This window comes from Calliphora vicina, chromosome 5 (assembly GCF_958450345.1).
Source record: "Calliphora vicina chromosome 5, idCalVici1.1, whole genome shotgun sequence".
NCBI classification, from domain to species: Eukaryota; Metazoa; Arthropoda; class Insecta; order Diptera; family Calliphoridae; genus Calliphora; species Calliphora vicina.
The window spans coordinates 65031664-65054660 of record NC_088784.1 but is presented as its reverse complement, the minus strand read 5'-3'; the positions used below and the strand labels follow the sequence as shown (position 1 = coordinate 65054660).

The 22997-nt window shown below is 29.5% G+C and overlaps 1 protein-coding gene across 1 annotated transcript; it reads right to left on the bottom strand.

Annotated features, from left to right (window-relative positions):
- Window positions 1-756: 756 nt before the first annotated feature.
- Window positions 757-22795, bottom strand: GstE14 (Glutathione S transferase E14). The gene is made up of 12 exons (XM_065512826.1): window positions 22608-22795; window positions 22049-22252; window positions 20253-20375; window positions 19898-20122; window positions 12532-12750; window positions 12262-12468; window positions 12070-12192; window positions 11387-11978; window positions 6868-7512; window positions 1845-2114; window positions 1628-1789; window positions 757-1565 (listed from the first exon to the last, which is right to left on the bottom strand). Exons 1-12 carry the CDS (start codon window positions 22746-22748, stop codon window positions 817-819), a joined length of 3660 nt encoding a protein of 1219 aa, XP_065368898.1. The 5' UTR covers window positions 22749-22795; the 3' UTR covers window positions 757-816.
- Window positions 22796-22997: the final 202 nt, after the last annotated feature.

Genomic DNA, 22997 nt, shown 5'->3' with positions numbered 1-22997 from the left:
AAACAACAAAAGAGGTACATTTGACTTACGAAATCCAATGTAATTTTTAGTTTAATCGATAAAGAATTTAATTCTAGATCGAATATAAAACCGATAACTTTCGATTTAACGATCCCAATGTACCTTTTCTATCGTTTTCAAAACCGATTCCAACAATGATTGAATTTTATGACAACCCCGTAAGTGACCTTTTGGACCCGTTTTATAGCAACCTGTGTTCCATAAAACATATGGGAGAATCCATATCAAAACGGACAGAAAACAGTTATTTTCGGATTTGACATCTTCGATTTTAATGAAATTTACCACACATATTATGGTTTCAAAGGGTTCCTGAAATCAATGACTTTTTCATCAGAAACCCTTTCCATTTCAAAAATATCGCGATTTGAAAATGGAAAATTATTTTAAAATTGTATATGGAGGATTTCACGTCAAGTGAACCAACTTTTAAAATCGATGTCTTCCGATCGGGATGAAATTTACACCAGAAACAATTTTTCAACAAGACCGGTCCAGAACTCTCTCAGTTAGAGGGGGTCAAAATTTGACATTTTGGCCAAACATGTGATGGGCCAAATTATGTATATATACATAATTGCCCATAACTTTGAAACTACTCAAAGACAAGCATAATTCCCTGAATTAAGCGTAATTTTGGACTCGTTTTATCTGAACCTGTGTTCCATAAAACATATGTATCTGTGTTCCATTTAATGCAATTGCCTTAAATTTATCAATTACAAACAGTTAGCGTTCACTCTCTCAATATACTCTTTATTTTTTTCGGAAAATTCTTAATTATTGTATTTCTATTTACTTATTTTGTAAACTCTTTTCATTTGTACAATTATAGCCGATATCTCGTGATGATTTTGAAGACATCGTTTTATTTGCAATTAAGAGTGGTATTTTTGATTTTATATTCAGCTTTTTTTTCTCCTTCTTAAGGCAATCATCACATGGACATTTATTTCTATATTTGGAAGTATTTTTCATACATAGGTGATAAATTACTTTGGTAAGTTTTTCACTGTCAAGCGAAACGTTATCCTCCATTCCCACGTTCCTTTGTTTAAACTGTGCAGATGTCATTGGTAAATCATCTTCATAAGATAAGCTTTCTCGTGGTTTAGGATTACTGCCAGCTTCCAAACGTTTGTGTTTGCTACAATATCTGCCAGAACTGTGTGTTTCAGGATATTCTGTTGTGGTTTCTTTAATAGGCGATTGAGGCGAGGAATTATTACTTGTAATTGGATTTTGTGGTTCTCTCTCCGAATTAGTTACTACAAAATTGGGCATAAGTATGCGACGTGGAATAAAGCCAGTTTCACATATTTTGTCGTTCAAAGAACTATTATAGGAATCATCTTCTTCTAGTTCAGATTTTTCAAACTCAAGAGCAACAATCTTATTTGGCATATCTTCTTCTGTTGGTGGCTCAACTGAAGAATCCTTCGAAGTATCGGTGACCACCACTGGACTCTTATCGAAGTTGTTACTAAACCTCGGTAAATTCTTGTCCATTAGTATCTTATCCGATAATTCTGGCACTAGAATTGCTACAAAAAATTAAAAAATGTATAAAAATATCCTCTTAAAAATATTCCAATATTGAACGTACCATAATCGTTTGCGAAATTCTCTCCCTCTTCTGTTAAAGACTCAACCGAAAAATCATCCGAAACTTTTGTGTCCAATATTCGATTTCTGTTTGACTTATTTCCAAACTTAGGCAAATGCATCTGGGTACTCTTGCTCACCATTACTTCGGATTTTGGTGTTTCTACAAATAATAATAATTTGATATAAAGTATCCAGTTAAAAATATATTCAATTACTTAAAATGTACTCAAAGTAGCGAAATTTTTCCAATAAATTTTCAATATCTTGATATGTGAATCCAGGGTCTTCATTATTTCTTGACATATCAATTTTACCATAATTTGTATTCCTTTTGTTAAGTATAACTGAATTATGTGGTAAATTCTCTTCTTCTGATGACTCAAACGAAGAATCTTCCGAAACTTTTGTGTCTATTACTGAGTTTTTATTTAATCTCGGTAAATTCGTCTGAATATTCTTGTTTATCATTTCTGATGTTGTATTTTCTACAAAAAAAAGTAGAAGAATATTTGGCTATGTCGAAACTTATAAAACCTTCAACAAAGTTAAAGATAAAGATTTAACAAACTATTTTTTGGTGAAGAATTCTCGATTTGAATATCTATGGCTTAACCTTTATGTCAACGACAACACTCTGTAGCTCTGAATTGGATAATCGGATCGACTTGAATTTCGTGATATCCTAGCCAAAACTGTTTTACGCAATTGTCCCAAGTTTGGTTAGGATAGGATCACACATTTGGAAGATAAAGCCCATTTACAATGTTGGCCCTTACGTCAACAACGAATTATTCGATTTTTCTCTTGTTCGAATAAAACGAATAATTCGAATTGGAGATTTTAACTTGTTCGAATAATTCAATCACACGTTTAAAATTAATCGAATAATTTAAATTTTTTTAAAAAAGTAAAGAATGAAGTTTTGCTGTCGGTTTTTAATATTTAATTGTTAAGAAAAACAAAAAATAACGTTAAAGTTAACAATTCAAGTATTGATAATGTTAAAAAACATTCGAAAACAAACTCCATCATTAAATTTTCAACAGAAATATTCTGATCAGATTAACTCCTGAACAATCTGCAAAACAAACCCTTTAGTTTCCGTTTTGGAGCTATGCTTTAAAAAATTTGAGCTAGTTGGACATGATCGTGAATTCAAATACAATATAAACGTATTAAGAACTTTTTTATGTCGTTCATTAATTCGGGTTTTAAACTGAGTAACTAATTCTTTAGTAAATAATTTGAAGTCAGGCAAATACGCAAAAAGTTTATTACCATGTTAGACAAATATGTTCAACGATGTTCATAATCATGTATAAGACGAGCTTTTCTTGCAACAAAATGTTAGTTTGAAATATTTGTGTTTATCATTCGATTTATTAAATATTTTGCGCGGTTAATAACATCACGTATATACATATATTTTAAGATCTTGGCCTTCATCTATTTCAATGTAATAATTATAAATGCCATCCTCAATATCACTTTCGACGACCGTTTCAAAATGACATTCTCCATCACATTCAACTCCACTTTAATCTAAGTTAATATTTTGATTATTAGTTGCGATTCTTCTAATATTTCGCCAGCTGAATAACAAATATTTTATTCCGTTCCTTTTATTTTCACTGGTTCAAGTCCTAAGTTAAAAATTTGTAAAGATTTTTTTTTTAGAATTGTAACTTCTTGTAGTAATATTTATATATTTATAGAAGGAGCTATCGGAACACTCATCTACCGTGATAGAAAGTCCCTTTGTCTTTTGTCGAATTTCAGAAACAATGCAACTTTTGTGAGTCATTTGCCCAATTCACAATTGGTGTCGTAGCGTTGTATCGTTGTATGTCGTAATTTTTTTTATTAATGTTTTGTTTTTGTTTCGAAAAATTAGTTTGCAAAATATTTATGACATACAACGCTACAACACTACGACATCAATTGTGAATTGGCCAATTATTACTTATTTAAATTTGAAATTATAAAAAATTTTAGGCAATTTAATAAATTTAAATATATATGAACATTTATTCGTTTTATTCGATTATTCTACATAAAATTGTTCGAATTATTCGTTATTCGAAATTCGAATAATTATTCGTAAGAAATTATTCGATTAATCGAACGATCATTAGTCGAATGAATACCGTAGTATAATAATTGAAAAATATTGTTTTTTCAACATTTTCACCCACCTGACTTGATAACAGCGGGTCCAAATATTTCCCGATTTTCTTCATTTATGTTTTATTGAACTAACAGCAAATGTATATGTCAAACAAAAAAAGAAGTGTTTAAAAATCATAACTGACTTCAAAGTTATATGACCTCAATTTTTTAAAAAAGCGATTTTTCGTTAGTTTTTGGGAAAAAATAACTTTTATTCTTCGTAAGTTATCTAAAAAATTTCTATGAAGATGTATTAGGAATTTATACTTTTTAAAAAGCTAACTTTACACTAAATATTTTAAATTGCAACAAATTTAAAAATGGTTAATACGCAGGGGACCAGGTCCATCCAAATAACGCCTATTTTTTATGTAAAATTAAACTTTAGGAAAAAAATTATCAAATCACATAGTTTATATCAAAATAAAGTAACCCATTTTGGATGGCCAAATATGATCTTAATTATTTTGTAAAGGGTTCCGATAACCCCGCTCCTGGTATTGATAATATAGCCAAAAAACAAAAAAATCCCATTTTTGGAATTTTTAAACACTTTTTGGGGAATTGCGGGATTCCAGATTATAAATTTCAAAATTTATTTTTCCAATTCTAATAGGAAATACATAAATACATATCTGTAAAATATTCATAAATAAAAATTAAATTTTAATTTTAAAAATTTTTATCTTTGGCAAAACTCAATAAAAAGAATTTTTTGTCATAACTCTATACAATAACTATATACAACCACTTTTTTTAAAAAAAAAAAAATTACTAAATGTAAGGGTAAAACGAGTTATCATAAAATTGTTGAGCCTTTTTTCTATTTCTAACAAAATAAAAAAAAATAATATTGAAATTCCAATAAACGAGTGAGATATTAGCATTTTTATGCTAACGAAATGCCATTCCCCATACAAAACGTATGTACATACTAGGGTATTCAATCGATTAACCGTTAATCGGTTAACCGATTAATTTTAGACAGTTAACTGTTCGAATAATTTGAAATTGCCGATTTTCAAATAACAAATAAACCGATTAATTTGTGTCGATTAACCGATTAACCGAAAATCCTTTTTTTTTGCACTTAAAAAAATGCTTTTGTATTTATTTATCCGTTTCAATTCAAATACAAATTTCAAATTAAAATTAGATATTTTATGAACATCCTATAAAAATGATTAGTAAGTTGTATAACAACTGACATATTTAATTTACATGTATGTATTTGAAACTTTGTTTATATTTACATGTATAGACGAAACTTTTTTTGAAATGAGTCTTTTATCATAAATAAACGAAGCTGTTAAATAATCAAAATCTAAAACAATCCAAAAAGGAATATTCTTTTGAGAGTTTTTTTCCAAGAAAAGTTTTATTAAATCTAAAGAAAAAAATCGTTTAAATTATATTCTTTTTATAAAAGATTATTTCAGAAGATCTCACTAAAACCCTAAAAAAAACTCACACATCGCTAATTTGCTGCAACAACGTCATAATTCAAAAAAAGTCGTTTCGAGAAAAACGTCTTTGAATATATTATGACATTTTACTATTTCTTAAATAAATTTTCAACAAATCATGCGATTTCAGAAATATAAATAACCAAACCCAAATGTTTACTTATCAAATATACGAGAAAACATGAATTTTAATTTTGATGTTTACAACAAAAAAAAAACACTCTCACACAAAAAATAATTGACTTCTTTGAAAACTGATAAAACTATATAAAAAATTATAGAACAGCGCATATTTTGTATTACTCAGTTCAAAAAACACGGATTTTGAGTTATGACGTTGTTGTATACAAAAATGATCTCGAATTCCTTATTTGCTGTTTTTTATGTTTTTGTACACAAAATTTGTTGTTGTATTTGCAATTTAAAATTAAAATAGAAATTATTCGTTTAATCGAATAATTTTAAATTAACCGATTATTAACAGAATAAATCTAAACCTCGATTAATTATTTGCTCGATTAACCGATTAAACCAGAAACCCGATTAATTGAATACCCTAGTACATACCCAGGTATGTTACTGTTGACGTGCGTAAAGCAGTTCTGCTGTTGACATAAAGTCTTTGAAATATCTATTATTAGACATTTTGGATTGTGTGTGTTAATGACTTCGTACTCCAGATATGTATATGTATGTAGATCACAAATATGTCAAAAATCAATGTAGTAGTGGTTTCTTGCTTATATCTAGCGACTAGGGTTCCTAATTTCCCGGACTTTTTTCTTTCCCGGGAGGAAATTAAAAAATCGTTTCATTCCGGGAATTCCCGGGACTTTTTTAACACTAAATTAAACCAAAAACCAGAAAATTTTTTTCCAATAAATTGACTTATAATTTTACCAGGGTTTTAAAAGAAGTATAAAATAACTATGTATATTTAGTTGTTGGTCATCGGTATTGTCACAGTCGTAGTTTTAATCAGTATGAAATCAATAAATCCATTGTTTAATTAAAAAACATGCGAAGTTAGAGACATTTTTCAAATCTGATTGTAGATAAACAAATTTGAACCACTATTATTGTTATTATTTTCTTTAAATATGAATAATATTTATTGAATATCATTAAAAGTTGTAATGTTAGACATCTTAATAATTTCTTTAAGAAAGAGCATTAACTTTAAATTAGATTCATTCTTAATAACCAAATTTTTCTGCTGTGGCTTGAGTTGAGTGGAAAAAAATCGGTTATTTCAATAGTAATACTTCATTGCCATCTAATAGAATAATTCAATTAGCAACTAATTTGGCCATCGAAACGTATCTGAATATTGTAACTTTTAGAAGAAAACTTATGAAGAAATTCCCGACAAACATTCCCGAAAATTAACAAAAAAAAATATTCCCGGGTAATTTTTCCCGCGTAGGAACCGTACTAGCGACCGAACCGGGATTATAGCAGATGTCGATCCAAAAAATAACCAAATGAAAATTTTGGAAATTAAAACGGAATTGCAAACTTATATGTATGTACTTTTACCACTCATGGTGTAAAAAAGTAATATTTTTAAAAAGTATCCCTCTAAAAAAATATCTTCAATTACCTAAAATTTTCTCTAGGCTGCGAATTTTGGCTAATAAATTTTTAACTTCTTGATTTGTAAAGCCATTAGTTCCATTTTTGTTATTTTTATACTTTTTGAAAGGTGTAGATGATCTGCTTATTTCGAATTTATTGGCGTTTTGTGTTATGAACTCAGATTCTTTGTTTGGTTTAAACTTGTTCATAAATGGTTTGTTAATACTACAAGTTTCTTCACATTTTACACTTTGTTGCTCTATATCTTCTTCTAAATCCATATCATCCCATTCCTCAATACCTTTCTTATTATTTTCTGAGTTTTCTATATCTGTCTCTTTTGCCATGCACTTGTTCTTACTGGAACGACGATCGGATTTCGGAATATTCTTTGACTCATTATTATAGAAACAAGAACAGGCCATTAGTTTATTTCTATTATATCCTTCTTTTCTCCTTGAAGAGGAAGGTCGGCAATTTCGATGGTCCATATTAGCGCCATAATATTGAACATGTATACACGATTTCATGTCTATTACTGGGTTCTCCACAGTCGGCGGAGTTTTAAATTCATTTGCTCCATATACATTGTTATGAGAGTAACAACAGCCACAAATTGTGTAGTTAGTCGTAGGAGAAAGTATCCCATTCTCCTGCTCTATGCTGATATCTAGAAAAGAAATGTAATTTTTAAAGACAAACTAAAACCACTCACAGTCGAATATATTGCAAAATAAAAGGTAATAAATATAAAAATGTTGATTAGTTCGATCTATATCAACTTTGAATATTGACAGAGTAACACTAACTTGCTTTATTAATTTAATCGAATTTTAAGCGAAACAGAAACCGCTGTTTTTCATGTCTCAAAACCGAAAATCTACAATTATTCATCAATTTTCAGTTTCTTCTCAATTTGGCTGATAAATGCAGAACTAACTGTGGATAACAGAATTTTAGATCCTGATATTCATCCACCAAATTCTTCTAATTGTTCTCTACAGTTTAATCCTCCAAATTCTTCTAATTGTTCTCTATAGTTTAATTAGCCGATAAAACTGAATGATTTTTAGATCTGCGATTTAAAGATTCTCAATTCAATGAGCGTAATTTCAAAAGTCAAATTAAAATGATGTAACATACTGCCTTTCGTTTGGGAGGCAAGGAACCTTTTAACTCATATTTGGAAACCTTCCTATACAGTTTATTACCAATTCACTTAAAAATATTGATCATATCTCCCGACAATAAAACATCAAAATATGTTATGACTTCCACACAATGACGGAATTCCAAGTTATATTTATAATCCTCATATGCTATTTATTATCCTCAGAAGTTATTCAATATTGAAGTTCGTCACATGATTGTCATATTATTCCCGCTCATTGTTCTAATCCTGCTCATTAGCCCATCTAGTTACAATGATATAGAAGTAATTTCATACCTAGTTTGAAGACTCTCACAATAATAGTTATCTATATTCGAAAATAACTATTTACTTTATATTGGAGTTTCCACGCACACGGCTCTTAGGGTACTGCTACACGTTCAATATATATTGTGATATTTGGATCGCGATCCATTTTATTGGATCACGCAAAATTAGGTTATTCTGCAATTTGGATCGCGATCCATCAATACTGCATGCTACACGATCAATAAATATCGCGATACTTAATCGCGGTCAATATATATTGAACGTGTAGCAGTGCCCTTATCAAACAATTTAATTTCCACTTACATACAATGATATCAATATTACTCATGTATTGAGAATCAGACTATTATAGTTTCTCAGATATTTAATAATAACTAGTTACTTTTTGTAGGAATCTTGGAGGTATTCCGACGCCCACAGTTCTGATCCCACCAATTTTTATTTCATATATGCACAAATATAACAAAATAATAGTTCTCCAGATATTCAATAATAACTATTGACTGTATGGGGGAGAGGCCATGCCCACTAATTCGATCCAGCCCATTTTTAAACAAACCTCGTGCAGTGAGAGGAAATTGATTTTTACAAAGTTTAAAAACTTTCGCAACAATAATTATCCAGATATTTAAAATAATTATTTACTCTGTATGGGAAGTGCCACGCCCACTAATCTAATACGGTCTGTTTTCAGCCTAATTATGTGCAAGGGTAACCAATTAAGTCGTGCAAAGTTTCGCAAGATATTCGCTAATAACTATTTATTTTGTATGGGAGGTGACACGCCCATTTGGTATTTCAAAATAAAAAGTTGGCTAAAATTCCTTCCTGTTACAAAGAAGGACAATGTGAAAATTTCAATAACTTCAAACTTCATATCTATTTTGTATGAGAGGTACCACGCTTATTATTTCTGCTTTGTCCATTTTTTATCCTAAATATTCATATGGATAGTAATTTAAGGCTTTATGTAAATAAAATTACACAGATACACGAATTTTAATATTTACCTTGTATAGTCTACAGATTTATATGTTAAGCAAAATTACTTGAACGAGGTTTGTATGCTTATATAAGTAGTTATAGTTTTCCAGATATTCCAACTTTAGTATTAACATTGTATGAGAGCTACCACGCCTACTAACAATAGTACTCTTACAAAGTTTCAGGATTCTAGCTGTTATAACTTCCCAGTGATACGAATTTTAATATTTAATTTATGGAAGGTGTCACGCTCACTTTAATAATCCGTTCTAAATTTTTATATGACCGAACAAGTTGTTCGTATGGTTTATATGGACGACAAAGTTCTATTTGTAATTATTTAATATCCTTAGAAGTTTTAATATTAAGCATTTATATAATTCCTTAGAACTCAAAATTTCAATTTGTATTAAGTTGACCTACTAGAAAATGTTAATTTTCCGGTTGTAAATAAACATATTTCTGTTTGTCACACAGAGAAAATAGTTTTTGGCTGTCATAACCGAACTTATTTTTAATCAAGTGATTCAGTATAAATTAAGAAATTTTTCTATTGTTGCTGAAAAATTTAATTGGGGTGACAAAAATTGGGTCATGTAAATCGTAATTTTTCTATGTCAACAGATTTTCTGTTGCTATCACAACGATACGATTAAAATAATACTGTAACTTTAAGAAGAAAACATATAAAGGAATTCCTGAACAGTTCATCTCATATATGAATATACTAACTTCATCCGGTGCGCTTCGGTACCCCAATCGTAGTAAAATAAAAAATGTGAAAGGATTTTATAAAAAAAAACTAAATTAATATAGTCTGTGAGCACTCATATTTCCCACCAATTGCAAAATATCTAACGTAATTCGTAAACTAAAACCTAGAGCGAAAATAAAGAAAATCTGTGATCACTCATATTTCCACCAAAATTAGCTTTTATAACGAAAATTCCAAAATATCTAAATTTGCTTATAATTCGTAAACTAAAGGAGCTAGAGCGAAAATAATTTAAATCTATGATCACTCATATTTCCCACCAAAATTTGATTTTTATAACGAAAATTCCAAATTATCTAAATTTGCTTATAATTCGTAAACTGAAGGACCTAGAGCGAAAATAAAGAAAATCTGTGATCACTCATATTTCCCACCAAAATTTGATTTTTGTAACGAAAATTTAAAAATATCTAAAATTGCCTATAATTCGTAAACTAAAGGACCTAGAGCGAAAATAATAGAAATCTTTGATCAGTCATATTTCCCACCAAAATTTGATTTTTATAACGAAAATTCCAAAATATCTAAAATTGCTAAAGGGCCTAGAGTGAAATCCACCAAAATATATATTTTATAACGAAAATTTCTAAATATCTAAAATTGCTTATAATTCGTAAGCTAAAGTATCTAGAGCGAAAATAAAGAAAATCTGTGATCACTTATATTTTCCTCCAAAATTTGATTTTTATAACCAAAATTTTCAAATATGAATTCGATGAACTATAAACACTCTGTGCTTTTTTAAAAATTAATATATTTATCTAACCACAGCACCCTGACTGCAAAATTTAGCAAAAATCATAAACGATGTCTTCAAAAAATATAATTGTTTAGCAAGATGGCAATAGATGCCAATAAACTATGTTTTAAAGACTATAGAAAATGTGGTTAGTAAACTGACCACCCAACCGCAAAGAGTTAATAGGCTACGCCATTTAGTCGTAAAAACGCATGTACCTAGCTAGACCTGTATTATGCACACAAGTTTTAGCAGCCAGCCAGCCAGACGGACGGACATCGCTAAATCTTTTCAGAAAGTAATTGGTAGTTTTGATGCTCGATCCAACAAAACTCTTGTTTGCACAATTGGTTATTTATACGATACTATTAACATGGGTATTCTAAATTAGTCTTCTATCAAATTTATCACTAGCTAAGGGCCATTGCTACAACTTGCCTTTAAGTTCGTAATAGTAAAATTTAACATTAAGGGTACCTTTTTCTATTACTTAAAGTTAACTTAAAAGTATGTTGTAATAATGGTCCTAAGTAATATATTCATTAAAACTATTCATAGATCTCTTAACAGAGAAGGGAACCTGCAATTTTTTTCCTTATACTTACTATTACAATTATTACATTCTGTTCGTCGGTATATTTCATTATCTTTTTTAAAATCTTGTTTCTTCATTGGGAAATTATTGGTGTTGCAATTGCAGGAATTTTTAGTATCTGTATTATAAACATTTATTTTTTCTGGATTATGTTCTCTAATATTTGGAAATTCAAATATATTTTCAAAACTATCAGAGCTTGCTTCTGCATCGGCGTTATAAATCGGTTTAACATTAGAGGATTCAAAGGTTTTTTGTGTTGCATCCACATGTCTAAACAAGACCTCGTTTGCATCTATTATTGTATCAGATTCATTATTATTCTGCTCATCAGCTTTCCTAATCGTCTGTCCATCAGATTTTTCAGAATCACCCTCTTCATTAGATGGTTCATTGGAAAATGGGGAAGGAAAGGGAAATTTGCCAACGTTCTTTAATAAGTAGCGTAGCTTTTGAATGCCTTCTTCATTGTAATTATAAAATTCCATTTTCTTTATACGTTGCAACCAATCAAATAATCTTGGAAACTTTTCATAGTCTATGGGAAATATAATATTTAGGGCACTCACGGTGGAGACGCACGAAATATCGGCTATAGTCAGCTGTTGCGTTATACAGACAATAAATAGGTTACTCTCTTTTAAAATATATGAAAAAACAAAACAAACTACATATGTACTTTTTAAAACTTACATGATTTCCAATCATGAAAGATTGGCCTTTTAAAAATGTATTCAGGGTTTTAAAGACATTTGACACTTTGTGTTTATGAGAATCCACATCGAAGTTTGGATATTTAGCTAGAAATATATCGGTCTGAGGGAGATATAAAATTTTATTGTTAATTACAGTAATAAATATTTACACAAGATTCTAACATCTTACCAACAAATGATACAAACGCCGAAATAAAATGCAACCCTCATAGAAAAGCAAACTCATTAAACGGAGTCTTGATATATAATCACAAGGACATACATTTGCTAAATTTAAAGGAGCATATTTTTCACACAAGTAAATCAAAATTGAGTGACCATTACACAAAGTTACATTACCATCTACCAGAGTTGGTAACATACAAAAGGAATTTATCTGAAAATCGAAATTAACATAACAAAACTATTTACTAAAAGTACGAATCAATTAAAAACTCACCCATGTATAGGTATCATAAAAATTAAGATCACTAATGGAATCTGTGGACCGAAGTTCTACATCAATTTTTAGCAATTTTATAAGCATTTGACAACTGCGAGCGTGAGAATTTATCGCATCGTAATACAATACCGGCACTTTGGTACAACTATATTCATGATCCATAATTCTGGGTATAACAGCGTTTTTGCCTATTTTTCCACTAAAATTTATTGTGTTCTTTGTTTATTGTGATTTTGAATACATTTAAGAATAGAAAATAGATATTTTTATTTTATAACTGACAATTTTTTTATTTTTTTGTATAATACAAAAAATGTCTGTGATTTTAAATTAAAACAATTTTGAAATTAAAAATAAATAATTAAAAATCAGACAAAATGTATTAAATTAATGAATACACCTTGAAATCAGAGAAGTAAAATATATCGATAAAATAATCGTATTATTACGAAATTGTACTTGAATTTAAATATCTATAACTGTTTTAACGGCTGGTTTAAAGTGTATAGCCTAGTACTCTGTTCATATTTGCGAAAAATTATGGTTTTTTCATGCGAAAAATTGTACATGCTGTTTGACAGCTAGCTGTTGTTTTTAATTTCGTGCGAAAGAAGTGCTGCGTATGTTATTTCATGTGGAAAAATAAGGTTGCCAGATATATTTCACATGTTTTCCACAATAAAAACGGAGTACTGATTTTGCGAAATAATTTCGCATATATTTCATTTCAAATATTTTATATGTAGTTTGACAGCATTTCGCACGAAATTTTGAACAAAGTACCTAGCTTATAATGCCTCTCAAACAGCAGTGCCTCTCAAACTTTAACATGTCTGTGGGCTTAGATAATTATACATAGAGACGAGACACTCCGATTTGTCAAACAAAAATACAACAAATCATATGTCTGATACAAAAACAAAATACATTGACTAGCATGTATTTTGTTGTTGCCAGAGATAGTTTTCTGACAACAGACTTAGGTTTCTGACAATTACGTCTCGTATCTATGTTACCCTATTGTTAACATTACTGTAGAACACATAACTTTTAATAAAAGCATTGTAAAATTTAAAAAAAGACATGTTTCAAAAATGACATATAACAACGAAAAACCAACAAAAAAATTAAAAAAAAACAAATTTAAATCTTTTCATAAAAAAGCAAAAATTTTAAAAAATATTTTATTTTACTTCCCATAAAATTGATTTTTCCTGAAAGGCGTAGAACCCTTTTCCAACACTCATTTTATAGGCTGATCAATTACCTATCATATGCTTTTTAAATTTTTTGATTGTCTCATTTGGTTCAAAAGTTATAATTTTTGCAACGAAAAAACTTAAATGGCGGCACTGTTCATCGTTAAGTAAAGAAATCAACTGCATTGCCAGTGTATGTATACTTGTTAGGGTATTCAATTAATCGGGTTTCTGGTTTAATCGGTTAATCGAGCAAATAATTAATCGAGGTTTAGATTTATTCGGTTAATAATCGGTTAATTTAAAAATATTCGATTAACCGAATAATTTCTATTTTCAATTTAAATTGAAAATACAACAACGAATTTTGTGTACAAAAATATAAAAAACAGCAAATAAGGCATTTGAGATCATTTTTGATTAGAAAGATATTAACATCTACTATTTATATTTCTGAAATCGCATGATTTGTTGAAAATTTATTTAAGAAATAGTAAAATGTCATAATATATTCAAAGACGTTTTTCTCGAAACGACTTTTTTGAATTATGACGTTGTTGCAGTTTTTTAGGGTTTTAGTGAGATCTTCAAAAATAATGTTTTATAAAAAGAATATAATTTAAATGATTTTTTCTTTAGATTTAATACAACTTTTCTTGGCAAAAAACGATCTCGCTGATTGTATATGTTGCAGAAATCAAAAGCATGATAAAGAATATTCCTTTTTGGATTGTTTTAGATTTTGATTAATTTAATAGTTTCGTTTAGTTATGATAAAAGACTCATTTCAAAAAAAAGTTTCGTCTATACATGTAAATAAAAACAAATTTTCAAAGACATGTAAATTAAATATGTCAGTTGTTATACATACTCATTAATCATGTTTATTGGATGTTCAAAAATATCTAATTTTAATTTGAAATTTGTATATGAATTGAAACGGAAAAATAAATACAAAACAATTTTTTAAACTGCAAAAAAAAAGGAATTTCGGTTAATCGGTTAATCGACACAAATTAATCGGTTTATTTGTTATTTGAAAATCGGCAATTTCAAATTATTCGAACAATTAACCGTACAAAATTAATCGGTTAACCGATTAACGGTTAATCGATTGAATACCCTAATACTTGTACATTATAAAGTGTGTGTATTTTTCTGCGAATTGATAAACGTGTATAAAAACACGGAGTGACTATTTGAACTGTTGTTGTCGTACATTTTAAATAACACTGCGTTCCACGATTTTGGTACCCTCTTAACTGTTAGCTGGGATGAATAAGTAATAAGTCATAGATTAACCCCCATATGCATAAACAGTTTATAAATTTATCAAAGGTTTATGAAACTGATTTTGTATGGAAATTTTGTTTAATAAACCTTTGATAAATTTATAAACTGTTTATGCATATGGGTGTAAATCTTCCAAACATATGTGGTATCCATCACGTCTAGTTTTCGAGGTACATGTTATTTTTTATTTTTACTACCCTCACTTTAGGGTTAAAAGAAACAGTTACTGTTTTCGATGTATTTTACTTTTTTATTATTTTGTTTAGTAATCAATTGTTCCTATTCGATAACGTCGACATATTTGTTCACATTTAATTGAAAATCCAATATGAATACTGAACTAAATGGTCGTCGCTTTTTACTAATAAGAAACTTGATGCCTAGTTATCGCTAAAAGCAGGGTTTTAGAGTACAACAGATCCGAAAATGTAGAACAGCTAGTTAACGACATGATTAAAGCTTATGGAGGGTTGGGTTTCAGAATTTCATTGAAAATTTACTTTATTCATTCTCATTTGTATTTTTTTTCCATCTAATCTATGTATGCTTTCACCCTGCTCGTATTTACATCCTGGTTCCACCATGTAAAGAAGCTTGAAAAATGATTTAAAGGTCATTGGAACACAACTATGCTATGATTACTGTTGGCGTTAAAAACGAGAAAATCAATCAAAGCTCAAAAGAAAAAGTTAAAGTTTCGAGATATTTTCAGCCCAATTATGAAAAAAAAATTCCCGGGAGTTTTTTCATAATTGTGCTGTTTGTATTCAAATTATATAAGACGATTTTTTTGGAGTTTTTTTACTTACCCCCATTAACACGAAGTCTAATAGTTATACAGTTGGTTAAAATTATTTATGTATGAAAACTGTCAGAATAACTATTAGTTAAAACATAACCAGACTTCGTGTTACTGGGGGTTAAATGATAAATTTAAACTTGATTAATGTAAAAAATTCTGGCTGTTTTTATTAGATTTCTTTAAAATATGTGTTGGCCTTTTAATTTTAACTAAGAAATTCGACCACTTTTATGGAAAGAAATTTGTTTATATTGTTCATATCTAGAGAAAAGAACCTTTTAAACCATGTCAGCCCAATTATGAATAAAAAATTCCCCGGGAGTTTGTTCTCTGGGAGTTTTTTCCCATTGAGTTTGAATAGGAAAAATGAGAAAAGGGAAGAAACTCCCGGGGAGTTTTTATTTATGAGACGTGATGGAAAAAAATTGTATGTATGTTTAATAAACTATATGTATAAATCAGCGTTGCCACTGAACAAATCTTATTCCTACCAAATTTTTGTCAAAAAACTACCAAAATCGTTTTAAACCTACCATTTTTTTAAAATCATATACTTATGTATATATGTCAAGAATAAACAAGTAAGAGTGCTATATTCGGCTGTGCCGAATCTTATATACCCTTCACCAAATTATACTTCAAACTTTTAAATATTTTTAGGTAAACAAAATTTATTTTTTTTTTTCCATTTTTTAAATTTTTTGGAAAAAATTTTTTTTCTAATGTTATTTTTTTTTTTTTTAAATTTTAAATTTTTTTTTTTTAATTTTAAAATTTTTTTTTTTTAATTTAAAATTTTTTTTTTTTTAAATTTAAAATTTTTATTTTTTTAAATTTTAAAAAATTTTTTTTTTTAAATTTAAAAATTTTTTTTTTTTTAAATTTAAAATTTTTTTTTTTTTAAATTTTAAATTTTTTTTTTTTTTAAATTTTAAAAAAATATTTTTTGTTTTTTAAATTTTTTTTTTTTGAAAAAAAAAATTCGGGTTAAAATTTTTTTTCCCGATTTTGACCCATTGTAGGTCCAACTTACTATGGTCTTATATACGTAGTTGCAAATGTCTTTGAAATATCTATCATTAGATATCCATATTGTCTATATTAATGTCTTAGTAATCCAGATATAGGTAAAAAAATAGGTCAAAAATCGAGGTTGTCTTGGTTTTTTCCTCATATCTCAGCCATTTGTGGACCGATTTTGCTGATTTTAAATAGCAAAATTCTCGAAAGCATGTCTGACAGAATTATTGAAGATTTGGATCCCGAAGATATCTGGGGTCTTCAGAAAACTGATTTCAACAGACAGACAGACAGACAGACAGACAGACAGACAGACAGACAGACAGACAGACAGACAGACAGACAGACAGACAGACAGACAGACAGACAGACAGACAGACAGACAGACAGACAGACAGACAGACAGACAGACAGACAGACAGACAGACAGACAGACAGACAGACAGACAGACAGACAGACAGACAGACAGACAGACAGACAGACAGACATGGCTTAATCGACTCCGCTATCTATAAGGATCCAGAATATATATACTTTATAGGGTCGGAAATGAAAAATGTAGAAATTACAAACGGAATGACAAACTTATATATACCCTTCTCACGAAGGTGAAGGGTATAAAAACAAGTTTTGACTTTATTAGACATACTTTCTTCCAGTTCTGCTGCTGCTCTTATACCATTTACGTCATAAAAACGTGATATAAAATACAATTTTAAACTGTCCCATTGTTCTATAATTCTTGCAATAACACCTTCTAAAGATTTTATAAGATTTTACAGAACAGTATTCCTGAAATTCTTTAAGCTCGTTAATTCTTTTGGGACTATGAGAGAAAAAAGTATATATATTACCACAAAGGAGCTCAATATTTTTTGGCAACAAGTTACATGCATAACTGGAGCAGAGTTGGAGTGAGTGGCATGTGCACTTAATGTAAAACAAGTCAGTTTCATTAGTAAGTAACGTCACCAGCCATAACGTTAGCACCGTCTGTTACCAATCCGATCAAGTTTTTTAAAGGAACGTTATGTGTAGGGTTTTTATCCCGGTACAAATTTCCCAGGAATTTTGCCAATTTTTCACTACCCGATTCCCGGGATTTTTAGTCGGGAATCACGGGAATTAAAAACTGACGAAAATACATTGAAAACAACTAAGAACTCCATTTTTTTCGCCAACAAACAGTGAAAAGTTTTTCATACAGTTTTTTGCTTATATCTCGGCAATAATTGTGGTTTTTCGTATGGAAATTTAAAAAATGAATTCATTATTTATAGAATTTATTTCGTATTGAATCATTCTAATTTCTTTAAATTTCTTCTTCAAATACATAACAAAATAGCTTCTCAAATTTATTAATTGATTAAATTTTTCTTCAATTCAAATCTAGTACAAAAAGGCTTAAGAAAATTTTTTTCAATTAATTTTGTAAATGATTTGATTTAACAAAAATTTAATCATTCAAAGTTTGAATAAATTCTGTTATTAATTAACTTTAAATTTAATTCAGTTTAAACAAAGGCTTTGGAATGAATCTAAAAAATTAAATATTAGGAATTGATTTATGGAATAAAAGGCTGACATTTTTCAATTACGGATTAAGATTTTAGTGAATTAAGCTCAAATTTTATTAATTAATTCGAAGCTCTGATATTTAATAATCATAACGCTAAGTTTTTATATAAAATTTGGCTATAATATGCCTAATTTACAGTATCATATATATTTCGGGAATAGCCGGGTACTCGGGAATGTAGAAAAAAATTTCCCGATTCCCGGGAATCAAAAAAGGTCGGGAAATTAAAAACCCTAGTTATGTGCCGAAAAGAAATCTGTTATAAGTTGGAAAGTTGAAACTGCATCTGCCTTAGTGATCTCTAATAATGCGATAAATCTATCTTGTAAATAAATACTTTTTAATCCAACCTACCAAAAATCAATTTAAACTACCTTCCTACCAAAGGAAAAAAATCCTACCAAATTTGGTAGGAAAAGCCCAAAACGGCAACGCTGGTATAAATAAGAAAAAAATTACATTTCAAAGCGGGTACTCAAATTTGTTTTAAAGTTTTTGTAACGCAGTGTAATTAAAGAGTTGTGACAAATTTTAAACTTTTTTTATTACAACTTGCCTTTATAGTTAAAGGTAACTTTAAGCAATAGAAAAGGTACCCTTAAAGTTAACTTTAACTATAGTGTTTATAGCATTTTAAAGGTGCGCTTTCGGAGGCTGAATGGTAAAAAATTTATATTCTTGTTTCAAGCTTAAAGTCATTGTATGAGACAATACTTAAACTTCATTATCAACGACTTCTAATGGGAGATTTTTATAAGCTACTTCTACTTAAAAGTGGAACTGAAACACAGAAATACGGACGAATCTCTCGCTATTTATGATTGCATTTGTAAAACGGACCCTTACTTATAAATACAAGTCCGAAATTCGTCGATGAAACCTTAAATATGAGCACGTCTTCCGTAAGAGAAAATTTTGAGAGCACTAGAAGTCGACTCAAATTCCGAATAAGAAACTTTAAACCATAGGGTAATATAGAGACGAAACGTAATTGTCAAAAACCTAAGTCTGTTGTCAAGACTCTTAGGCATTCGGCACAGGTATCTGCTGGTTGGTTACGATAACACAATAAACATAGCATACATAGTAGTATTATTTTAGGAAATTTGTTGCTTAAAAAGCAATCAAAACCATTGTGATGTCCCATGTCCCTATTAGGACATTACGGCAATATGACATGATAAGAGACCTTGTGAATTGACCAAATATTTCGTTACCATTTTATTAAAAAATTCCATTATTCGAATATTTTACCAAGGATCCTGATGGTGAATGTGTTGGGCATTCCCAAATTTGATAAATTGTTCAGTGTATGTATATTTATTTTCGTCTGGATCATAATAATTGAGTTTTTTTTTGCCAAAAATCCTCATAATCTTACATTGCACGTACATCTAAATTATAATTTTGTTTTCAAAATAAAACCACAATTTGAAATTAGATGCATTAATAATAAGTAATTTTATTTATATATTCTCCTGGACATCCTCCTCTCTAGCGGGAAATTTAAATTTACCATACTGTTCAATAATATCTTTCAATTCTTGCAAACCTTTTTGATTAATTTCATATTCTGGCATAGATTTCATATCGCTCAGCCATGTTGACAGCGAGGGCCATTGTGCGCCAGCAATGGGATACATGAGATCAACCGTACTCAATGTGGTTACAGCAGATATATCGGCAATTGTCAACTAATAAATGAAACATGATGAAGTATTTTTTTGTTTGTGTTTTTTGTGGGTTTTTTTGTTTGCATAATAAGATACGAATGTATTTAAAGATTCATTTTATTATTTATTTATATTGTTTTTGAATACTTACATAATCGGTGGCCAAATATTTATGTTTTTTCAGATGTACTTCACACATATCGTAAATTTCATGCATTTTACGTTGATGATAAGGTATATCGACATTGGCATATGTTTTACGAACAATTTCGGACTGAAACAAATGGAAAAAGTACACAATTTAGCAATAAGATTAATATTATATCATTAACTTTGGATTAAATAAGACTAGATTAGGAAAAGAGACAGGGCCCCAAGTATACAAATAAGACTGTCAAGTTTGATGGTGACAATATTATAGTGTGGGGCTGGCTGCATTTAGGCCAAGGTATGGGTCCAATTCATATTATAAAATATACGGTTACGTTTTTACTGTTTAAAAACGGTGGTTTATTTTCTTTAAAAAAATCGGATAATTTTGATAGCAAATAAAAGCAGTATAATAGTTTAAAATTGTAACAACTTTTAATTTATTCAATACCAGTTTAAATATTCGCTTTCTTTTAAAGTACACACTTTATAATGTACAAGAATACACTGGTAATACAGTTCATGTTATTTCTAACAGCGCGCTGCAGTGTCTATCTGACAACTTGCTGTACCTATTTATATACACAGTGCGATATTCTAGAAGCTTCATGAACTATCTAAGGGACAAAACTAGAAGACTCCAGTTCTATAGCTTTCGACAGCCTTAATGTTAATGTTTGCAGTTTTGACAGCCCATACTTACACATTCTAAAAGACCCGATACTCATTCCACACTGCCTGCTCTTAGAAGGTGTTCAAGAAGGCCTATGAATCCCCTTCTAATAACAAGTGGTTAAATAAAAATAGTCTACATCAAAAAATAAAATACTCTGCATCTCTTGATTAACTCTCTTTACAAAATTTACAACAATAAATTGCTTGATGTGGCTTCTTATTTATTTGTGTTGTTTTTTAAGTATGTAATCATAAATTATCATGTTTCAAAAAATTAAACAACTTCATTTTAATTCTTATTTTTATTTTAGATCTTCTAATAAGACTTTAAATAGGTCTTTAGACGTTCATGGTAGACGTTCTACAAAACTTGAAAATGCACGACTTTTCATAGGCCGTTCTTTGATGCCTTATTCTAATGCTTTTTTTCTCTTTTAGGCACTTTATTATGCCTTCTCATGTAGCCCTTCCATAAGACTTTGGAGTAGTCCTACCTTTCTAGGCATTCCATATGACATTCCTCTACAGGCCTTTCATTAGATCAGTAATAATAAGGTTTTTTTACAGGCATAAGACCATATAGCAGCCCTGCAAATAGCCCTTCCAAAGTAGACCTTCTAATAGCCCTCCCAAAGTAGACCTTCTAATAGCTCTTCCCAATTAGGCCTTTTAGAAGCCATTGCAAAGTAGGCCTTCTAGTAGCCCTTCCTATGTAGGCCTTCTCTCAGCCCTCTAACAGCAGCAATTGTGCACGGCCTTTGCTCGCAATGACACGCCGTGAAAAATTTAAATGATTTTGCAATGCGGCTAGAAGTCCTTGTGTCTGCAAAAGAAGGCCTTTATGAAGGCCTCTTTACTGCATCTTTTTCCCGCTGGGAGTTAATGTTAGCTGCACAGTGCTGCCAAGTATTCATTTATGACAATGTATACAAAAACTGTTGGATGTGGAAACCCGTGTTAAAACTTATTTAATAATACCATCTACATTTGCATTTAATGAATGCTTTTTAAACCTATTAATCTGTAAAGTCCAAATTTTAAACTTAAACTACACCTTTCGAAAGTACAAATTTATCTAAAACGCAGAAAAGACTTGTTTAATAGTTATTTTTGTAAACTTACCATCATTTCGCTGTCGCGGCGAAATATCAAAGATCCTTCAAATAAAAGCATATTGGTGACCTGCATACGTTCCTTATATTGCTGAGGCCACAATTTCAAATTGTCCTTTTGATATTTTTCACATAAATGCATTAAAATCACATGGGAATCGGTTAAAACTAAATCATCATCGACAAGAGTGGGCACAGTATGAGCAGGATTAAGCTGTAATTTAAAAACAAATTATAATAAATTGTATTATGTAATTTACCATTAATAGTGTTTCAGATTCTTAGGTGTAAATTTTTTTTATCTAAAAGTTGTATAGTAATAAAAGTCATTTTGTGTATGTGTCGGCGATAAAAACGCCTTTCATTAACAGACAAATTATTATGTGAAGGAGGTAAAAACATTCCTGAATCAGGAAATACTTTTTTCCAAACCGAATTTTAATAATCGGGTTTAAATAATAACAATACATTTATGATCGAGTAATTATTTTAGAAGACATTTAAGATTTTAGTAAGTTAGGGATGTAAATGAGTTCCATTTATTCTACTATTATATAGGTTTTATGTACTTCTTTAAAATCCGGTTTCAATTGTTCACCCTTAAACAAATCAATAAACTTCAAATCCAAATCAATTTTAAGAATTTTCAACAACATTAAAACACTGCGCACGGGAGGACTGCGTTGATCGTAATATAAAACCAGTTTCATTATACCGAAAACAATTGAAGACGTGCTTACAATGACAAAAACAAATTAAAACTGAAAACTCAAATCAACACGAACTTAAAAGCAATCAATTTATGTCGAAATTCGAAGTTAAGTTCATATTCACCACTTAACATATTGTAAGGGTGTAGTCTTTGCTAACTCTAAGAAATTCAACTTGGTTGCCACATGGTCTGGCAACTCGCTTTTTAAATGTAAACATGAACAGCTGTGAGAATTCTAACCTCTAAA